The 21615-nt window shown below is 43.4% G+C and overlaps 1 protein-coding gene across 7 annotated transcripts in view; it reads left to right on the top strand.

The window, feature by feature from the left end:
• FHOD3 (formin homology 2 domain containing 3) overlaps window positions 1–21615 on the top strand; it is a gene marked incomplete at both ends in the record, with an annotated part of 492573 nt that overhangs the window by 412881 nt on the left and 58077 nt on the right. For all 7 annotated transcript variants that reach the window (XM_082852719.1, XM_082852718.1, XM_082852717.1 and 4 more), the window contains 2 exons: window positions 655–951; window positions 8858–9738. In XM_082852719.1, coding sequence (XP_082708845.1) covers window positions 655–951; window positions 8858–9738 — 1178 coding nt within the window. The remainder of the gene's footprint in view (window positions 1–654; window positions 952–8857; window positions 9739–21615) is intronic.

Here is a 21615-nt window from a genome sequence, read left to right as displayed (position 1 = left end):
TGCTGTGCACAGGCTTTCTCTAGTTGCGGCAGGTTGGGGGCTACTCTTTGTTGCAATGAGCGTGCTTCTCATTGCGGTGGCTTCTCTTGTTGCGGAGCACGGGCTCTAGGTACACGGGCTTTAGTAGTTGTGGCACACGGACTCAGTAGTTGTGGCTCATGGGCTCTAGAGCACAGGCTCAGTAGTTGTGGCGCACGGGCTTAGTTGCTCCGCGGCATGTGGCATCTTCCCAGACCAGGGATCGAACCCGTGTCCCCTGCATCGGCAGGCAGATTCTTAACCACTACGCCACCAGGGAAGTACTTCATCAAATATTTCTTGTGCTTCTAATCTCTGACATTCTTTTCTGATGCTAACCAGAAAACACTCTGTTTTTAAAGGGCTCACCAGGTTAGATCAGGCCTACCTGGATAATCTCCGTATCTTAAGGTCAAGAGACTTGAGACGTGAACACCAGCTGCATGGCCCCTTCCCTGCAGTGCCTCAGTCTGTGTTTGACTGGATAACCAGGGGACGGGAATCTCAGGGGCCAGTTTAGAATTCTGCCTGCCTCAGACAGCACGAAGAAATCAGCCTCATGTTCAATCTCACCCTCACTCGACGCTTCCAAGAAATTCCTGTCCTGCTCATAATCTCCACTGTTATCTCCCCCAGCGAGCACCGGGGATCCTGAGCCCGAACCAGAGGCAGAAGCAGAGGCAGAGGCAGAGGCGGGACGGGTGGCCGATGAGGCCAGCCGGGAACTAGCCCCTGCCCACGTGGGAGCAGAGAGCGAGGTGGAGCGGGCCCTGGAGCCAGAGGCTGAAGAGCGAGCCTCCCTGAGCGAGAAGGAGCAGCAGAATGAGGCAGTGAACGAGCGGGACAACTGCTCGGCCTCCAGCGTCTCGTCCTCCAGCAGCACGTTGGAGAGGGAGGACAAGGAGGACAAGCTCTCTCGGGACAGGGGGAACGGTAAGGAGGCGCCCTTTCCCCGTGAACACATTCCAGGGTACCCCGGGGCAGGGGACCTGGTTTGCTGGCCTCTGAGCTGACCGGCTGGCCCAGCTCGCTCCCCAGACTGTCCCCCAGTGTCTGGAGGGGGGTGTGGCCCCACTCAGCCAGCCAGCAGCTTCCTGCCCTGCAGAAGGGCCCTGACCCTCTGCCACAAGGCTGCACCATCACTTCTACAGCTGGGAAAAGGGCCTGATAATGAGGGCAACAAGGGGACTTTTCCTGAGGAACAAATCCCAGAAGAGAAATTCCTCATTTCCTTCTAACTGTTTAATTGTGAGTAGTAAGTGTGGCTTTTTTCTGATTTAAATTTAGAGACATGTCATGTTGTTGTCTACTCCCTTGAAAGAGTGTTTGCAAGGAAGTGTGTTAAGCCACTATGACTGAACATTGCAGACCAGAGCAGATTTGGTGAAATGAATCATATGAGTACTTTGAAAACCTGCCAGTTCACAGCATGCAGAGATCAATTTGATGTGCTCAGCTGGAATGTATGTCATTTAGGTAATTTTCCGCAATATGCTCAGGACCACTCTTTTCTTCGATACTAAGTACGTGCTTTTTCTTATGGAATCATACCTTTTTGGTGTTATCCCCAATATTCATTCAGTTTCTCCTGTTTAATGGTGACTTTACGTTTAGGGATCAAATGGAATGTTAGTCCTCACTAGGGACTTGGGGAGGGTGCCACAGAAGGTTCTAGAAATTGTAAAAGATTCAAATAATCATTTGAATTATGATTCATATGTGACACCATGGAGTTGGTTTTCCTACCCATGAACTGTACACTCTCAGGGTGGCAGGAAGCCACCTCTTTCAACTGACTCTCCTCACCAGTGAAGGCATGTCTTATGGGCCAGGCTTCATTAAGGCTACACAGTGACACAGACTCAAGGAACTTACATCTTAGGCCCAAAGGGCAGCTGCAAGGGCCTGCCAATGAGTGGCATGACCCAGGCATGATATGTTAGTTCACAGATTAAGAATACATTGTCCCTGAAGCCTGGATGAGTTAACAAAGATTGAATGAATGAATGAAGCCATAATGTCTCCTAGGAGACCTGTCAATCAATGGCTTAGTCTAAATAGTTAATATTTGAGTTTTCACAGTTATATTATTCGATTTTATTCTATATATCACTGGTCACCATTATATAGTGAAAAAGGAGGACTTAAAATACTTTATGTCTTAGGAATTATCGCATTGAAAATCTTGTGTCTGGTTGAAGATGTATGTGCTAAAAGGATTACGTATATTGATACTAAATTTCTTTCAAAGTCAGATTACAGTTACACTCTCAAATTCTACTTGTCGTTATTCACATTTAATGTAATTATGGTCACAGTACAGGGTGTCGGGTAAGTCTGCTTGATCATTTGGCCTTAAATCATGTTTTATTCTATTATGAGTAACTTGAAGTATTATTCATCATAACTAGGTTTAGCAGGCCTAAAACATATAAACAAGTTGGATTAGTAAAAATAAGCCAGGGAACAGAGCTTTCGTGGATCAGATTGCCCAATATCCTTCCAAATAAGGACAACTTTCCAAAAATGGAGACTCTGCTCCGAGTGAAGAACCATTGACTTTCTCCCAAAAGCTGGTGGTGTCCAGGAATTGGAGCTTTGCAGTGACTTTTCTGCTTCAGTCTGGTGCTGTTAAGAGATGTGACCATGTTTATTTGTTGTAGCTTATTGGTTCCTAAAAAATCCCGCTGCTCATGGGCACATCAGCCGCTGTGGAGACAGAGAAGCTCTCTCACCATAGCTTTTGCTCTTCAGAATTTTCTCAATTAAATCACAAAGGCAATCAAAGTGATTTCCAGTCTTATTTCTCACAGTTGTACTTATTACTTGAGAATGAATTTGTAGGGCTTGAAAGAGACCCAACTTATTGCAGATGTGTGTTTTTACTTTTCTTTGTTTTCATGTGTTCCACTCCCTGGCATTAGAGTAAGAGGCTTTACTGTAGCATTCATCACACTTTGTTGTAGTTACTTGTATAACTGTCCTTTGTCTCTATTTGAATGTAAGCTTTGTGAGGATGGGGTTGTCTGTCTTATTCATTGTGAGTTCTTACTTCCTGGCTGGGTGCCCAGAACATAGTAGGGGCTCATAAAACCACTGATGGATAAATGAATGAATCTGGCTAAGATGGAGACGCCCCCATTGCTCCCAGGTCCTCCGTTTTACAACTAAAATACCAACACCCTGGATGTAGCAGAACAACCAATCATAGGAGGACTCTGAAAGTTGGAAAGAATGAAGCTGACCGCCTAGGAGGCTTTAGACTTGAACGACATGGCAGTGCAGCTTCAAGGAAAGCCGATTCCCTTAGCCAAAGGATTGGAAAAGGCATTGCCTAACAGAACAGAAAATCTTTTCTGCTGTTAATAAGTGCTCTATCCTAAATAAGGTCTAATGGAAAATTTGCCGCTGTCCCACCTCTCCCCCTAACCCAGTGGTTTCAGTGAGACTGAAGAGGAAGTGGCTTTCTATACAGCACCCCCATAGAAATAGGAGTGACAATTCTGCCGTTGCCTCCCCTCCTCAACTCTGTGGTGTCAGCGGGACTCAGAAGGGAGCCAGTCTTCTATCCCCTGCCCGGTAGAAGCAGGTAGTGCTCCAGTTCCCCTGCTGGGGTAGTGTTGGCCTAATGGGGAGCTCAGTCTGTCCCCTGAAGGGGAGAAGCAAGTGGGTCCCAATTCCTCCAACAGGATAGTGTCTGTGGGGTCCTGTGGGGATCTGAGCCTTCACCCCCACCCAGAAGGAGCTAGACTTAATGAGGAGTGGAGAGGGGACTAATAGCATTCTCTGTCCCCACCACCACCATCCTTGTCCCTGATGCTGATGGGAGCACAGCAGAGAGCTGAGCTTCCATCGCCATCCCGTATAAACAAGGTAGAATGATGTGGTTGGAGGTGGTACTAGTCTACACTCTGTTCTCCCCAAGCCAGAATCAGTGGGGACTGGTGGGAAGCTGAGCCTTCACCTCACTTGGAGGCAATGAGCCAACGTGAGTTAGTGCTTCACATCCACTGGGAAGATGCTGGTGGGGTCAAGGGGGCGCTGAACCTCCAACCTACCCATCTGCAGTGAGGGAGTGTGAGTCAGCCCTCTTCCTGGGTGGTGACAGTGGGACCCAGCAGGGAGCTGAACATCTACCTGCACCAAGCCCTGTATGCTACACCCCAAAAGGGTGACTACCTGCTAAAAGAGAAGATTAAATATTATCCAGAGTCTATCAGATGATACCGAAAATATCCAGGATACAATCGAAAATCACTCATCATATCAAGAAATAGGGCAGTCACATCTTGAATGGGTAAAGACCATCCACAGGTGCCAACACTGAGATGAATCAGATGCTGGAATTATCTGTCAAAAATTTTAAAGCAGTCATCATAATAATGCTTCAGTGGACAGTTGCAAACACTCAGGGCTCAGGAAATACATGAAAAAAAAATCTTAGCAAAGAAATAGGAGTTATTAAAAAAGAACCCAAGGGAAATTATAGAACTGGAAAATACAGTAACTGAAATAAAATATTTGACATGCTTTATTGTTGATTGGAGACAACAAAGAAAATAATCAGTGTTCTTGAAAACAGATCAGTAGAAATTACCAAATCTGAATAACAGAGAAAAAAACAGACTAAAAAAAATGAACAGAGCCTCAGGGACCCATGGGATTATGTCAATAAAACTAACATTCATTTCATCCGAGTCTGAGAATAAGAGGAGAGAGAGTGCAGTGTGGAAAGATATTTGAGGAAATAATGGCTGAAAATTTCCCAAGTTTGGCAAAAGGTATAAATCTACAGATTTAAGAAGCTGAGCAAATCCTAACAAGGATAAATCCAAAGAAATCTGCACCAAGACAAATGGCAAACTTCTGAAAATTAAAAACCAAAAAAATAGTTTTTGGAAAGAAAGAAATAACGTGGTACCTATAGAGGAACAGCAATTCAAAGGATAGCAGGTTTCTCATCTGAAACATGGAGGCCAGCAGGAAGGGGCACAGCATCTATCAAGTGCTAAAAGGCTAGAACTATCAACCATGAATTACATATACAGTAAAAGTAGCCTTTAACAATGCAGGGAAAGTAAAGACATTCTCAGTTAAAGAAAAACTAGGAGAATTTGACACTAGCAGACCTACCCTTGAAGAATGGCTAAAGGAAGTTCTCCGAACAGAAAGGAAATGATGACAGAAGAAGGCTTGGGACTCCAGAAAGAAAAGAACAACAGAATGGGTAAAAATAGGGGTAAATTAAAAAATGCTCTCTTTTTACTCGTGAGCTTCTTAAATCATATTTGATAGTGGAAGCAAAAGTTACATTTGATATATGGTGTTCAGTATATGTAGAGGAAGTACTTAAGACAATTGTATTTTTAAAAGTGGGAGGGTAATGGGATCGAAATGGAAGTAAGGTTTCTACACTTCAAAGTAGTAAATACCAATAGACTAAATAAGTTAGCGTATATATTGTAATACCTAGAGCAACCACTAAGAAAATTACATGAAGCCATGTACTCAGAAACACTCTAAATGAATCATGTTGAAATTCTAAAAAATGTTCAAGTAATCCACCCAAGACCAAGAAAGGAGAAACAGACACTGAAACAAAGAGATCAAACACAACAAATAAAACAGCAGACTTAAGCCCTAACATATCAATTAAAAGACAGAGATTTGCTGAGTGTATAAAAACACAACCCAACTACGTGCTATCATATACAACACTCATTTCAAACGTAATGACATGGGCAGATGGAAAGTTAAAAGTTGGGAAAAGATGTCATGCCAACATTAATCAAAGAAAAGCTGGAGTGGCTCTATTAATATCAGATAAAGTAGACTTCAGAGCAGAGGAAATTACTAGGGACAAAGAAGCACCCTACATAATGATTTTAAAAAGACCTAAATGAATGAAGAATGTAAACGAGAAAACCAGCATTCAGAATGTTACCTGATTATGCTCTTTCCCCTGTTGCCAAAATAAGTAACTGCCAACATTTCCCAATAAATGGAGAGAGTGAGGCAGTCTGTTCAGAGAGACTCAGCCACTTTATCTGCCACCGCCTCCTGGCATCAAAGCAGTCTCCCTCTTTACAGGACTGTCTGACCAGCTGTAGAAGTTTTTCCGTCGTGTCCTCAAATGCCACCTCTTCTCTCTTTGATGGTGGTTATCGCCTAAGTGTATTTTGTTTGTGAAACCAACCTACAAGAGGGCTTAAGAGCTCCTTGTTCTGGTGTTGGTCGCTTGGTGAGCTTAGGCCACTGTCGAGGAGAACAGAGGACAAAGCTACACAGGAAGAAATGGAGCACCAGGGCGCCTCTGTGCTTCCCCAGTACATACGTCCTCACGATGAAGGCCCAGCTGTGTGGGAGAGACCAGCGTCCCCCCACAGCCCGTTTGATCTGGCTCTTCTTTGGTAGAAAGAAGACTCCTGATGCTCATGCCCACGGCCTAGGTCTTCTGCCCCCTCCCCAAACAAGTATCCACACAGGCCCTAGATATCTGATGGAACTCACATCCTGAAATGCCCACGGCACAGCCCTGCTGGCCCTTAGGAAGCAAATTCAGAGGGATAACATTGGTGACCGTTCATTCATTCATTCATCCTAGGTGCTGGGGATACAACAGGGAACAAAACAAACCCAGATCCCTGCTGTTGTAGAGTTCACATTTCAAGGAGGAGCACAGCTTAACAAGTAATGATAACCATTCCAGTGATGGGGCAGAGGCAACAGTAAAATCAAAAAGGGAAACGTGTGGAAGATTAGACAGTAAGAAGTGCTTGGGCAGAAAATAAAGCAGGAAAGGATGAAACTGGGGGGGAGAGGGAGGTTTGCACAATTTTAAATAGGTGATCGGGGAAGATTTCACTGGGAAGATACTATTTGAGCAAAGACCTAAAGGAAGTTGAGAAGCAAATTGTGTGATTACCTGGGTTTGTCCCAGGAGGGGCAAAGATCCTGAGGCTGGATCACCTCACGCCTGGTGAGTTCTAGGAATGTCAAGGAGCTGCTGTAGCTGAAGAGGTTCATGTGTGTAGATCTGGGGTGGTGGCAGTGGTAGAGGTGGTGGTAGGAGAGGAAAGAAAATTAAGGTGGGATCACACATGGCTTGGGAACATTGACAGGTCATTGACTTTTTGTCTCAGTGAAATGTGGCACTATTAGAAGACTTTAAGCAGAGAGATACGATCGGACATTGTAACACATCACGTGGCTGTGGTGTTGGGAACTGACTGCAGAGGGACAAGAGTGGAAGCTGAGACCAGCTAGGGGCTCCCCTGCAATACCATCGGCAAGAAACCATGCTGGATCGGACCGGGGTCACGGCAGGAGTGGTGACGAGAAAAGTGGCTGGATTCCGGATGTAACATGAAGATTTAGCTAACAGGATGCCCTGCTGTGTGGGGTGAAAGAACAGGATAAAAGTCAAGGATGACTCTGAGGCTTTTGGAATTGGCAGCAAGATGGGTGAAGTAGCCGTGTCTGAGGTAGGAAATGACTGCAGGAGAAGCAGTTTCAGTGAGTGGATGGGAGTGAGGGCAGAAGGTGGTATTTCAAGCCCTGAGACTGAATGAGATGGTGACTAAGAAAGTGAGAGTAGATGGAGAGAAGAGGTCCAGGGACACTTAAAGACAAGGAGGAACCAACCCAGGAGACTGAGAAGGAGGCAAAGCAAGTGAGTGCAATGTCTGGGAGGCCAAGTGAAGGACATAAGTCAAGGATGAGGGAGCGACAGCTGCGTCTAGTGCAACAGCAAGGTCATCGGTCACCCGGAAAGGAGCATCTTTGAAAGGGAGCAAAAACTTCACTAGACTGGCTTCAAGAGAGAATAAAGAAAGAAATTGGAGATAGCAAAACAACTCTTATAAGCAGCTTTCCTTTAAAAGAAAGGAGAAAATTTGGATTATAGGTGGAGGCATAAGTGGAATCAAGTGAGGTTTTCTGTTTTTGTTTCATGGGTAAAATTATACCATGTTTATATGCCAGTAGGAAGGCCTAGTAGGGGGAGCATGGGAGATGCAGGATGGAGAATTGCTGGAGTGGCTTCCGAATGCACGAGTGGAGCGGTTGACCCCCGCTAAGAGGACGGTTTGTCAGTGTCACAGGACAGAGGCCATGGTCAGGGTTCAGGTGCAGGTGGGTGGGTGGAGGCAGAATGGAGGCCCTGGAAGATCTCTGACTTTGTCTATTAAGTTTTTGAAACAGGAAACAAGGCCATGCTTGCAGAGGATGAGATGGGTGGGGGATGCTAGAGGAGAGTGAAGGTGTGTGAAAAGTCATCTAGGAGAGGTCATGGATGGGACCGCCAGGCAGCATCACCTGAAGACTGGTGGCCATGAACTTAAAGTGTGACCAATGGCATGGTCTGGGCATTTCTCCAGACACTTTGGCTGCCCTGGTGCAGAGGTGGAGTAGGGGGAGAAAGGGGGATAACTCTACAGCCTTTCCAACATCTGCCACGGGTGAGGGAGCATTTCCTTGCCTCCCTGTGTGTAGTTAGGGCAGAAGCCCCTTAGTTATCCTGGGTGGGTCCTGACCAGCTGTCATGGGTGGGCAGCAAAGGTGCGGAAAAATTTTCCCATGAGCCTAGGCCAGAGCCACAAGCAGTGTCATACCTACAAGAGTCTTGGGTCCTAGAGTGGGTCATTGGCTCTTTGATGTAGCATCTCTTTCTGATCAAGAGCATCTTGTCAGGCATGACCACCTTCCTCTCCAATTGCTTTATTTCTGTGCCTTCCTGAATCCCTCTGTGTGCAATGTCCACATGTTGCCTAGCTGCTTTTCTCATAGTATTGAGGCCCGTGCCACGTTCTCATTTTCTGTTTTCCTGTGAACTTTTCAGGTTTGTGGTCTGCGGGTGTTCAGGATGCCGGTGTAAATGAGCAGTGTGGCGACATCCTTACCAGCAAACGGTTCATGCTGGACATGCTGTATGCCCATAACAGAAAGCCCACGGATGATGAGAAGGGGGAGGGCGAGACCACGAGGACCGCGCAGGGGGCGGAGGCCGTAGCCAGCCTGGCCAGCCGGATATCCACCTTGCAGGCCAACTCTCTGGCCCAGGATGAGAGCGTCAGGAGGGTGGACGTTGGCTGTCTGGACAATCGGGGCAGCGTGAAAGCCTTTGCTGAGAAATTCAACAGCGGGGACCTAGGGAGAGGGTCCGTCTCCCCTGATGCCGAGCCCAATGACAAGGTCACGGAGAAGGTGTCGGCACAACCCAAGACGGAATCTGACTACATCTGGGACCAGCTCATGGCCAATCCGCGGGAGCTCAGAATCCAAGACATGGATTTCACTGACCTGGGAGAGGAGGACGACATTGACGTCCTGGACGTGGACCTGGGTCACAGGGAGGCCCCGGGGCTGCCTCCCCCACCCCCGCCCACCTTTCTCGGTTTGCCGCCCCCTCCCCCTCCACCCCTGCTGGACGGCGTGCCTCCCCCTCCAGTCCCCGGTAATTTATTGGCTCCTCCTCCAGTATTCAGTGCTCCTCCTCAGGGCTTAGGGTGGCCCCAGGTACCCAGGGGTCAACCAGCATTCACCAAGAAAAAGAAGACCATCCGTCTGTTCTGGAATGAAGTGCGGCCTTTTGAGTGGCCATGTAAGAAGAACGGCCGCTGCAGAGAATTCCTGTGGTCGAAACTGGAACCTATTAAGGTGGACACTTCCAAGCTGGAGCACCTGTTTGAGTCTAAATCGAAGGAACTGGCTGTCTCCAAGGTACCGCTAGCATCCAGCATGCCTCTTGATTTGCAGTTACCTTCAGCTGTTGGGTAGAACGGAGAGATTTGTTCTATATAAAATGCCCTTCATGTTGCTCTTGCTATTTGCTAAAAAAGGGAGTTGGTATAAAAATCTAACCTTTAATACAGTACTCTCAGTGCCACGTGCTAGGTGTGAGCTAAATGCGTAAGGGACACTTCATTGCTAACATGGACAGCAGCTTACTAACACCAACAGGCGAAATAGCTTTCAAAGAACCCAGTAACCTTGAGGAAGAAACAAAAGGGTTACCCAGGGAATGTTAGTATGGCCCGACAGCAGATGTTGACATTCTCTAGAGGAAAGTAGGCTTGCTAATTAATCAAACATACCGACTTCGTCCCAGGGATGTGTTTATTCACACTTAACCTTTGTTGTTTATGGTTGATAGTAGTAGTTTGAACCTCAGCTGTAACCACACAGTGCTTTCACAAAGGCAGTAATCTGCGTGGCATTTCTTCAGATAATCTCCTAACTGAGTCAGCATGCTGCAACTATCTAGATATTTCCAAATAACCATATAGTTAGCATCCTGTAAACATTACACATGTATCTAGATTTTTTATTTTTCATAGATGTTTGAGAACCCTGTAGGCATTGCTGCTGTGATATTTTTAACAGAGATATTCTATCCACTTTTATAAATGGAAAGCTCTGTACAGGAAGTTACTGGACATCAAAGGTAAAGTCATGGCTAATGAACACTGAGGAAGAGGCTGCATGATGCTGTCAACAGATTTTATTTCTTATAATTCACTGCATTAATAGGGTCTCCTTTACATATCTTAAAGAACTGGTTTTTTTTTTTAAAAAACTCTTGTGATTCTGGGTATATTACAGTTTTAAAACAGGTTTAAGACTATCTTCTCAGGAACTAAGGGTAAGAGAAAATGCTTTGTAAAGTATAGTTTAAACACGTAAGAACTTACTATCGTGAATTAATTCCAGCTCCATGGGTTGCTTCACTTAGCATCGTATTGGGTGAGTATAAAGATGCCTGAGTTGGGCTCCCTGACCTGCCAGTCGGGCACTGAGTTTGAATCAAAAAGTATGTGCAGCATCCTCAGGACAGGAGTATCCTTCAGACGAGGACCCGAGTGATGGAGTTAGCGCCTGTCACCACTGTGTGATGCCGAAAGGCTAGGGCGGGAGCTGTAAGCGGTCAGCTTCCTGTTAAAACCTGTGCCTGGGGGTCTGGATCTACCTGCTGCTCTTCCTGAGTTGGCTTTTACCCTTGCAATGATTTCTGCCCAGTCCCAGCAAGGATGTGACTCTAAACCATTTCCAGCCCTACCCCACCCCACCCCCAAGTCAAGATTAAAGTTTTCTCCTGTTTACAAATCAAACTGCTAGGATCCAATACAGAAAATCGTGCCACCAGTCCTCTCCTCCAACTGGAAGTAGACCCCCTCTTGTCCTCTCTAGAAAATGACACTAAGAGAAGTGATGTTGGGCACCTGCTCTTGGTGTCTCTGTGTCCTGACTTCCCAGGACTGGTCACATGTGGTGATGAGCCACCCTCATGCCCCCTTCAATTCTTACTGTCAGACCTGGCATCTGGGAGAAAACTGGCCTGGCGGGGTTGAAACAGCAGACGTGGTGGCCGGGAGTTACCTAGGATGTGCCCTCACTCCCTTCACGCTCCAACACGCTGATCTGGTTGGCCCGTCTCCATCGTCCCGCGTGGCTGCCTGCACCCTCTGGGCTTTCCCTGGTTGCTCCTCAGCCTCGGAGGTTGCTGATGGGGAGGCTGGCTCTTGACTCAGGGTGGGGAGAATAAAAGAGTAACAGTTTGGCAGTGAAGGCACTTCTGACTTCATTTTTACAAAGGAAATAGCAAAGTTAAAAGCTTCCTTGGGAATACAGAAAATGGGTTCACCTCCCCCGCCTCCTTCTCTTGATCCCGTTGTGGTCGGTGATAAGAGCCTGGTTGGTGCCCTCTCAGTAGCCCAAAGTTCCAGTCTTGCTTGAAGTAGGTGGCAACCTCTTAAAATCCTTTATTTCCCAGCTTAAGGACAAATGTTCGCCTAGTTTTTATAAAGTGAGAGCATAAGAGGAAAAGTAATATATTGAAAAATTTACCAAACTGATTCCAGAATGTTCTACAGTGAGACCCAGGAGACCATCTTGGGAGGCTAGGAAATGTGAGTAGGGGGTAATTGATAAATGTTACAATAGGTGAGAATACAAACTGGAGCATTGAACCTGTTATGTGTATGTTACCCATACAGGTACAACCAATTTTACTTCTGTTTCTAATCCTTGACTGTGATTTTCATAAAACTCAGCTGTAAACAGCCACTTCCGAATTCTGGCTCATGAGAAGTTTTTCATTAAAAGCAATAGAGTGCATCAAAAATAAAATAGACTTCACAAGGCAGCACAGAGCAAAGGGAATCAGTTGTAGTTTCCATCAGAAAACTTACACCAGACTAGAGTTACAGGGCATGGTTATGACCAACCGAGTTACCTCTAAAGATCCATGTGTGAGATCCAAGGCTGGGTGACCACTCAATGGAAATGATAAGGACGGAAAGATGTGCTTTTTGATTTCCTTTCCAAGTAGTTTCTGGAACTGGATCTACTTTTATCTCACAGCAGGAGATTATATATATATATATATATATATATAGGTATAATATATATATAGCTTTTTGTTTGAATTTTATTTATTTTTTTATATAGCAGATTCTTATTAATTATCCCTTTTATACACATTAGTGTATATATGTCAATCCCAACTCCCAATTCATCCCACAACCACCACCACCACCCCCTTTACCCCCTTGGTGTCCGTACATTTGTCCTCTACATCTGTGTCTCAATTTCTGCCCTGCAAACCAGTTCATTTGTACTATTTTTCCAAGTTCCACATATATGCATTAATATAAGATACTTGTTTTTCTCTTTCTGACTTACTTCACTCTGTATGACAGTCTCTAGATCCATCCACGTCTCTACAAATGACCCGATTTTGTTCCTTTTTATGGCTGAGTAATATTCCATTGTATATATGTACCACATCTTCTTTATCTATTCGTCTGTCAATGGGCATTTAGGTTGCTTCCATGACCTGGCTATTGTAAATAGTGCTGCAATGATATTAGGGTGCATGTGTCTTTTTGAATTATGGTTTTCTCTGGGTATATGCCCAGTAGTGGGATTGCTGGGTCATATGATAATTCTATTTTTAGTTTTTTAAGGAACATCCATACTGCTCTCCTTAGTGGCTGTATCAATTCACATTCCCACCAACAGTGCAAGAGGGTTCTCTTTTCTCCACACGCTCTCCAGCATTTGTTGTTTGTAGATTTTCTAACTGGTGTGAGGTGGTACCTCATTGTAGTTTTGATTTGCATTTCTCTAATAGTTAGTGACGTTGAGCAGCTTTTCATGTGCTTCTTGTCCATCTGTATGTCTTCCTTGGACATATTTAGTCTATTTAGTCTTCCGCCTACTTTTTGATTGGGTTGGTTTTTTAATATTGAGCTGCATGAGCTGTTTATATATTTTGGAGATTAATCCTTTGTCCACTGATTTGTTTGCAAATATTTTCTCCCATTCTGAAGGTGGTCTTTTTGTCTTGTTTGTAGTTTCCTTTGCTTTGCAAAAGCTTTGAAGTTTCATTAGGTCCCATTTGTTTATATTTGTTTCTATTTCCATTACTCTAGGAGGTGGATCAAAAAAGATCTTGCTGTGATTTATGTCAAAGAGTGTTCTGCCTATGTTTTCCTCTAAGAGTTTTATAGTGTCCAGTCTTACATTTAGGTCTTTAATCCATTTTGAGTTTATTTTTGTGTATGGTGTTAGGAAGTGTTCTAATTTCATTCTTTTACATGTAGCTGTCCAGTTTTCCCAGCACCCCTTGTTGAAGAGACTGTCTTTTCTCCGTTGTATATCCTTGCCTCCTTTGTCATAGATTAGTTGAGCATAGGTGGGTGGGTTTATCTCTGGGCTTTCTACCCTGTTCGATTGATCTATGTTTCTGTTTTTGTGCCAGTACCATACTGTCTTGATTACTGTAGCTTTGTAGTATAGTCTGAAGTCAGGGAGTCTGATTCCTCCAGCTCTGTTTTTTCCCTCAGGACTGCTTTGGCTATTTGGGGTCTTTTGTGTCTCCATACAAATTTTAAGATTTTTTGTTATAGTTCTGTAAAAAAAAAAATGCCATTGGTAATTTGATAGGGATTGCATTGACTCTGTAGATTGCTTTGGGTAGTAGAGTCATTTTCACAATATTGATTCTTCCAATCCAAGAACATGGTATGTCTCTTCATCTGTTTGTATCATCTTTAATTTCATTCATCAGTGTCTTATGGTGTTCTGCATACAGGTCTTTTGTCTCCCGAGGTAGGTTTATTCCAAGGTATTTTATTCTTTTTCTTGCAGTGGTAAATGGCAGTGTTTCCTTAATTTCTCTTTCAGATTTTTCATCATTAGTGTATAGGAATGCAAGAGATTTCTGTGCATTAATTTTGTATCCTGCAACTTGCCCAAATTCATTGATTAGCTCTAGTAGTTTTTTGGTGGCATCTTAAAGATTCTCTATGTATAGTATCATGTCATCTGCAAACAGTGACAGTTCTACTTCTTCTCTTCCAATTTGTATTCCTTTTATTTCTTTTTCTTCTCATTACAGTGGTTAGAACTTCCAAAACTATGTTGAATAATAGTGGCGAGAGTCGATATCCTTGTTTTGTTCCTGATCTTAGAGGAAATGCTTTCAGTTTTTCAGCATTGAGAATGATCTTGGCTGTGGGTTTGTTGTATATGCCCTTTATTATGTTGAGGTAGTTTCCCTCTGTGCCCACTTTCTGGAGAGTTTTTATCATAAATGGGTTTTGAATTTTGTCAAAAGCTTTTTCTGAATCTATTGAGATGATCATATGGTTTTTATTCTTCAATTTATTAATATGGTGTATCACATTGATTGATTTGCGTATACTGAAGAATCCTTGCATCGCTGGGATAAATCCCACTTGATCATGGTGTATGATCCATTTAATGTGTTGTTGGATTCTGTTTGCTAGTATTTTGTTGAGGATTTTTGCATCTATATTCATGAGTGATATTGGTCTGTAATTTTCTTTTTTTGTAGTATCTTTGTCTGGTTTTGGTATCAGGGTGATGGTGGCCTCATAGAATGAGTTTTGGAGTGTTCCTTCCTCTGCAATATTTTGGAGGAGTTTGAGAAGGATGGGTGTTAACTCATCTCTAAATGTTTCTTAGAATTCATCTGTGAAGCCCTCTGGTCCTGGGCTTTTGTTTGTTGGAAGATTTTTAATCACAGTTGCAATTTCATTACTTGTGATTGGTCTGTTCATATTTTCTATTTCTTCCTGGTTTAGACTTGGAAGGTTATACCTTTCTAAGGATTTGTCCATTTCTTCCAGGTTGTCCATTTTATTGGCATAGAGTTGCTTGTAGTAGTCTCCTAGGATGCTTTGTATTTCTGCGGTGTCTGTTGTACCTTCTGCTTTTTCATTTCTAATTTTATTGATTTGAATCCTCTCCCTCTTTTTCTTGATGAGTCTGGCTAATGGTTTGTCAATTTTATCTTCTCAAAGCACCAGCTTTTAGTTTTATTGATCTTTGCTATTGTTTTCTTTGTTTCTATTTCATTTGTTTCTTCTCTGATCTTTATGATTTCTTTCCTTCTACTAACTTTAGATTTTGTTTGTTCTTCTTTCTCTAGTTCCATTAGGCGTAAGGTTAGATTGTTTATTTGAGATTTTTCTTCTTTCTCGAGGTAGGCTTGTATAGCTGTAAACTTCCCTCTTAGAACTGCTTTTGTTGCATCCCATAGGTATTGGGTCATCGTGTTTTCATTGTCATTTGTCTCTAGGTAGTTTTTTATTTTTTCTTTGATTTCTTCAGAGATCTTTGTTATTTAGTAACGTATGGTTTAGCCTCCATGTGTTTGTGTTTTTTATGTTTTTTTTCCCTGTAATTCATTTCTAATCTTATAGCGTTGTGGACAGAAAAGATGCTTGATATCATTTTAATTTTCTTAAATTTACTGAGGCTTGATTTGTGACCCAAGATGTGATCTATCCTGGAGAATGTTCCGTGTGCACTTGAAAAGAAAGTGTAATCTTCTGTTTTTGGATGGAATATCCTATAAATATCAATTAAATATCTCTGGTCTATTGTGTCACTTAAAACTTGTGTTTCCTTATGAATTTTCTGTTTGGATGATCTGTCCATTGGTGTAAGTGAGGCCTTAAAGTCCCCCACTATTATTGTGTTGCTGTCAATTTCCTCTTTTATAGCTGTTAGAAGTTGCCTTATGTATTGAGGTGCTCCTATGTTGGGTGCATATATATTTATAATTTTTATATATTCTTCTTGGATTGATCCCTTGATCATTATGTAGTGTCCTTCCTTGTCCCTGGTAACATTCTTTATTTTAAAGTCTATTTTATCTGCTATGAGTATTGCTACTCCAGCTTTCTTTTGATTTCCATTTGCATGGAATATCTTTTTCCATCCCCTCACTTTCAGTCTGTATGTGTCCCTAGGTCTGAAGTGGGTCTCTTGTAGACAGCACATATATGGGTCTTGTTTTTGTATCCATTCTGCGAGCCTGTGTCTTTTGGTTAGAGCATTTAATCTATTCACGTTTAAGGTAATTACCAATACGTATGTTCCTATTATCGTTTTCTCAATTGTTATGGGTTTGTTTTTGTAAGTCCTTTTCTTCTCTTGTGTTTCCCACTTAGAGAAGTTCCTTTAGCATTTGTTGTAGAGCTGGTTTGGTGGTGCTGAATTCTCTTAGCTTTTGCTTGTCTGTAAAGCTTTTGATTTCTCCATCGAATGTGAATGAGATCCTTGTCGTGTAGAGTAATCTTGGTAGTAGGTCCTTTCCTTTCATCACTTTAAATACGTCATGCCACTCCCTTCTGGCTTGTAGAGTTTCTGCTGAGAAATCAGCTGTTAACCTTATGGGAGTTCTCTTGTATGTTATTTGTCGTTTTTCCCTTGCTGCTTTCAGTAATTTTTCTTTGTCTTTAATTTTTGTCCATTTGATTACTATGTGTCTCGGTGTGTTTCTCCTTGGGTCTATCCTCTATGGGACTCTCAGTGCTTCCTGGGCTTGGGTGGCTATTTTCTTTCCCATGTTAGGGAAGTTTTCGACTATAATCTCCTCAAATATTTTCTCAGCTCCTTTCTCTCTCTCTTCTCTTTCTGGAACCCCTATAATGTGAATGTTTTTGCATTTAGTGTTGTCCCAGAGGTCTCTGAGACTCTCTTCATATCTTTTCATTCTTTTTACTTTATTCTGTTCCATGGCAGTGAATTCCACCATTCTGTCTTCTGTCTTCTGACACTTATCCATTCTTCTGCCTCAGTTATTCTGCTATTGATTCCTTCTAGTGTATTTTTCATTTCAGTTATTGTATTGTTCATCTCTGTTTGTTTGTTCTTTAATTCTTCTAGGTGTTTGTTCTTTAATTCTTCTAGGTCTTTGTTAAACGTTTCTTGCATCGTCTCAATCTTGGCCTCCATTTTTTTTCCGAGATCCTGGATCATCTTCACTATCATTTTTCTGAATTGTTTTCTGGAACGTTGCCTATCTCCACTTCATTTAGTTATTTTTCTGAGGTTTTATCTTGTTCCTTCATCTGGTACGTAGCCCTCTGTCTTTTCATCTTGTCTGTCTTTCTGTGAATGTGGTTTTTGTTCCACAGGCTGCAGGACTGTAGTTCTTCTTGCGTCTGCTGTCTGCCCTCTGGTGGATGAGGCTATCTAAGAGGCCTGTGCAAGTTTCCTGATGGGAGGGACTGGTGGTGGGTAGAGCTGGGTGTTGCTCTGATGGGCAGAGCTCAGTAAAACTTTAATCCACTTGTCTGATCATGGGTGGGGCTGCCTTCCCTCCCTGTTGGTTGTTTGGTCTGAGGTGACCCAACACTGGAGCCTACCTGGGCTCTTTGGTGGGGCTAATGGCGGCCTCTGGGAGGGCTCACACCAAGGAGTACTTCCCAGAACTTCTGCTGCCAGTGTTCTTGTCCTCACAGTGAGCCACAGCCACCCCCGTTCTGCAGGAGACCCTGCAACACTAGCAAGTAGGTCTGGTTCAGTCTCCTATGGGGTCCCTGCTCCTTCCCCTGGGGGTCCCAGTGTGCACACTACTTTGTGTGTGCCTTCCAAGAGTGGAGTCTCTGTTTCCCCCAGTCCTGTTGAAGTCCTGTAATCAAATCTCTGTAGCCTTCAAAGTCTGATTCTCTGCGAATTCCTCCTCCTGTTGCCGGACCCCCAGGTTGGGAAGCCTGATGTGGGGCTCAGAACCTTCACTGCAGTGGGTGGGCTTCTGTGGTATAAGTGTTCTCCAGTTTGTGAGTCACCCACCCAGCAGTTATGGGATTTGATTTTATTGTGATTGTGCTCCTCCTGCCATCTCATTGTGGCTTCTCCTTTGTCTCTGGATGTCTTTTTTTGTGTGTTCCAGTGTCTTCCTGTCGATGACTGTTCAGCAGTTAGTTGTGATTCTGGTATTCTCACAAGAGGGAGTGAGAGCATGTCCTTCTACTCCACCATCCTGAACCAATCTCTCTATATAGCTTTTTAGTAAGATGATTTTAATTATATTTTGAGGAAAGAGACAGAAATCCTGCACTAAATTTCATCATGTTGTGTCTCTTCTGCCAGTCTAAGATGTGGAGAATGGCATAAGAGGTGGTTAAAATGACCCCAGGGTAGGATGTCAGGGCAGAAAGCCCCTGGGGGTGGGGAGGTACCCTCCATGGACTTGACATCAGGCTTGGAGCCTCAGGAAGTGGCCTTCTACCCCTGTGCCTAATCCAGGACAGCCAATTCCCTCTTGCCCCCAAAGGGCAGCTTTTATACTCTCAGATCCAGAGAGACCACAAAAGGTATGGAGTGGAAGAGGCACACAGAAGGAAGAAGGGACCTGTTTTCCCCTTTGGGGACTCATTGCTGTCTTACTTACCTGGGTTCATTGCTTTATTAAGGGGAGGGGGCTCCGGAATGGATTTGGAGAAATTTGTTCAACTTTATTTACCTTGAAGTTTCGAAATATATCAGAAACTATTAGCAGTGACTCTTGAAGAAAATTCAGAGATGATGATTTATTGGTCTGAGGTAAGCCCTGACCTGGGTTATTTTGAAAATCTCCCCAGGGTCCTAGCCAAAGTTGTGAACCATTGATTTAAGGTGAAAAATGAGGCACCATTGAGGGGGGCATTGTTCCCACCATCACTTTCCACATTGACTCCTTCACTGGCCCCTCACGTCCACCTCCATTTTATTCTCCTGAGAAGAGAGGAAAATCTTCCTACCTTATATTCAAGTTCAGATCATAAGGAAGTATGTTATTTTGTTGAACAGCACCCTCAGAAAACCTGAATTCTCCCTGGAAATTCCAAACCCAACTTTGGAGCTTATCTGGGGTGATCACACACCCTAGTGTATCCAAGATGATCCTGGTGTGTGTGGAGGTCCCAGCATAATTATTAAGAGTACTCGCTTCCCCTCTCAAAAGTCTGCTGGTTAGGGTACTAGATAAACTACATTAACATTGGAAATGTATTTTTTTTTCCGTTGTCCTCTGCTGTAAAAGACTCTAAGAACAAATATGGGAAGTTAACATTTTTTCCCTAAACTTACCAATAAGCAAGCCTGTTCTGGCCAGGTCCTCAGAAACTCTATTCCTAACTAAAGGTTTTTCAGCTTTTATTTAGGTTTCTTTGGCTTTTGGATGCGGGGTATCTTTGGCTTTTCGATGTTGTTGTTGTCTTTTGCCTTAATGCTTTCCCATGTATATGGCCTTCTCCCTCGTTACAGGACTTAGGGAAATTCCATAGCAGTCGCATCTTTATGACATCTGTATTGTGGCATCACTGTCATTGTCACTTTCTCAATGGACAGTTTCGAAAATATCCTGTAGCATCACTCTTGGCAGTTAGCGGGGAACGAGGAGGAATGATTTACCATTTCTAGAGCTCATGCCTTGCTGAGCCAGCCCCAGGGTCTGTGACAGTGATGCTGACAAGCGTTTTGAGAGGTCAGTCGCCTTTCATGGAAATGCTCTCAAACTTAGCAGTATTCTCCAAGACTCTGAGTTCTCTTAATAAATCATGTCCTTAGCCCAGTTTCTGTTTTCAGTCACAGCACCCTCTGTGATGACAAGTTCTGTGTGCTGAATAACTACTTTTTAAAAACTGCATCCTTTGTGTCTAGTAAAATTACTCTTTAAAAATTCAAAGGGGTGACTCTCCGTGTCCACATTTCAGAAAACTTTGGAAGGCAAGCCCTATCCACCTGCCCAGACTGTGAGCCTCCACAATCTTTGCCCGTGCTCCCCTCCCTACTCTGCTCACGTTGTCCTCTCCTCCCACGTGGAATTTTATGCCTTCACGGTGGCCCTTCTCTGGACCTTGGCCGTCTTTATCATGGTGTGCCACGGCTCATTTACTAGATCTACTTCCCACACCAGGCACTGTCCATGTGCCTGGGAGTCTGCACAGACTCTAATGAGCATCCGTAAGCTCTTTTCATTCATTCAGGAAGCCCCGGGCAAGTTGCCCATGTCCCCGGGAAGCAGCTCTGCAGGCTAAACTGAGTATCAAGTCCCTGCACTGTCTCCTGCAACTATCACTATTCAGGGTGGGGACACCGGTCTGATCTGACGCTCCTGTTTATGTAGGTGCCTTTGATCAGTAAGCATGGTAGATGCATTAGTTATGAAAAATACACTTTGGTAAACCATATATTTTTTAAATACAATGTTATTAGGTTAAAATGTCTCATGGGGTGTGGCATACTCCAACCATGATGACTCTTGGCCATTCCCACACAGCCTGTGTTCTTTCTTTCTGCTGGCTTTTTTTTTTAAAGAAGGAAGATGTCAGTCAATCCAGTCTGTCATGATGTTAACCTACCATGTTGAGTCTTTTGACTTAAAGTTACTTTCTTTGGTTCCATGTTAGAATTGGGCTTTCATGATGGATTGTGGCTCACTGATCTTGCGCTCTTGTTGGAATGCCCTGGATCACTGTATGAGAGCTTTTTCTGTACTTTCATTCTATTCTGTTCTATCATTGTAGCTGTTTAGTGCCAGTGCTACACATTAATTATATCAGTTTTATAATACCTTTTTAGAGCTAATTGGGTAGATATTATATATATTTCTACTTATGGATTTTTTACACATATATTCTTTCATAGTAACTCTAGAATATTTTTTAATTCCAAAAAAATCTTGTTGGAATTTGATTAGAGTCATTTTAAATATATATATTATTTATATATAAATTCCATGATGAGAGATAATGAACATCCTTACAACACTGAGGCTTCCTATCCAGGAACATGATGTTTCTCATTTATGCACATCTTTTTCTTTTTCTCTCAAAAAAATGTTGTAAGTTCCTTCAAGTAGGCCCTGTATTGATATTTCAGGAGGTTTGGGCGTTTTGTTTCCTTGTTTGTGTGTTGTTTTCGGGGGTGTGTCTGGGCTCAAGTAAAATGCAAAACAACTTTCTCATCTCCTGCCCAGAAGTATCACCTCCTGTCATCCTCCCAACCCTGTTCCACCTTTGTCCCATCACATCTTAGCCCTTCCTTTCCAGATGCCTTTAGAGGGTCATTTAACATTTCCTAACCTCCTTTACAGGGAACACTGTGTCTTATCTGCTTTATCTCCTCTTTCTATCATTGACCAATTTCCTATTTTTCTCATTTCAAACAATGGACAGTCACAGACTGATCAAAGAAGTGCAATAAGGAGATGAGTGCCTGAGAAAGACTCTTAGCAAGAGTAGGATGACTGGGCTGGGGGTGAGAAGGGGCTGGAAGCAGGAGGCCCGTGGTGGG

This window comes from Leucopleurus acutus, assembly GCF_964270905.1.
Source record: "Leucopleurus acutus genome assembly, chromosome: 13".
NCBI classification, from domain to species: domain Eukaryota; kingdom Metazoa; phylum Chordata; class Mammalia; order Artiodactyla; family Delphinidae; genus Leucopleurus; species Leucopleurus acutus.
The sequence above is the reverse complement of the archived record's forward strand: the minus strand, read 5'-3'. Positions and strand labels throughout refer to the sequence as shown.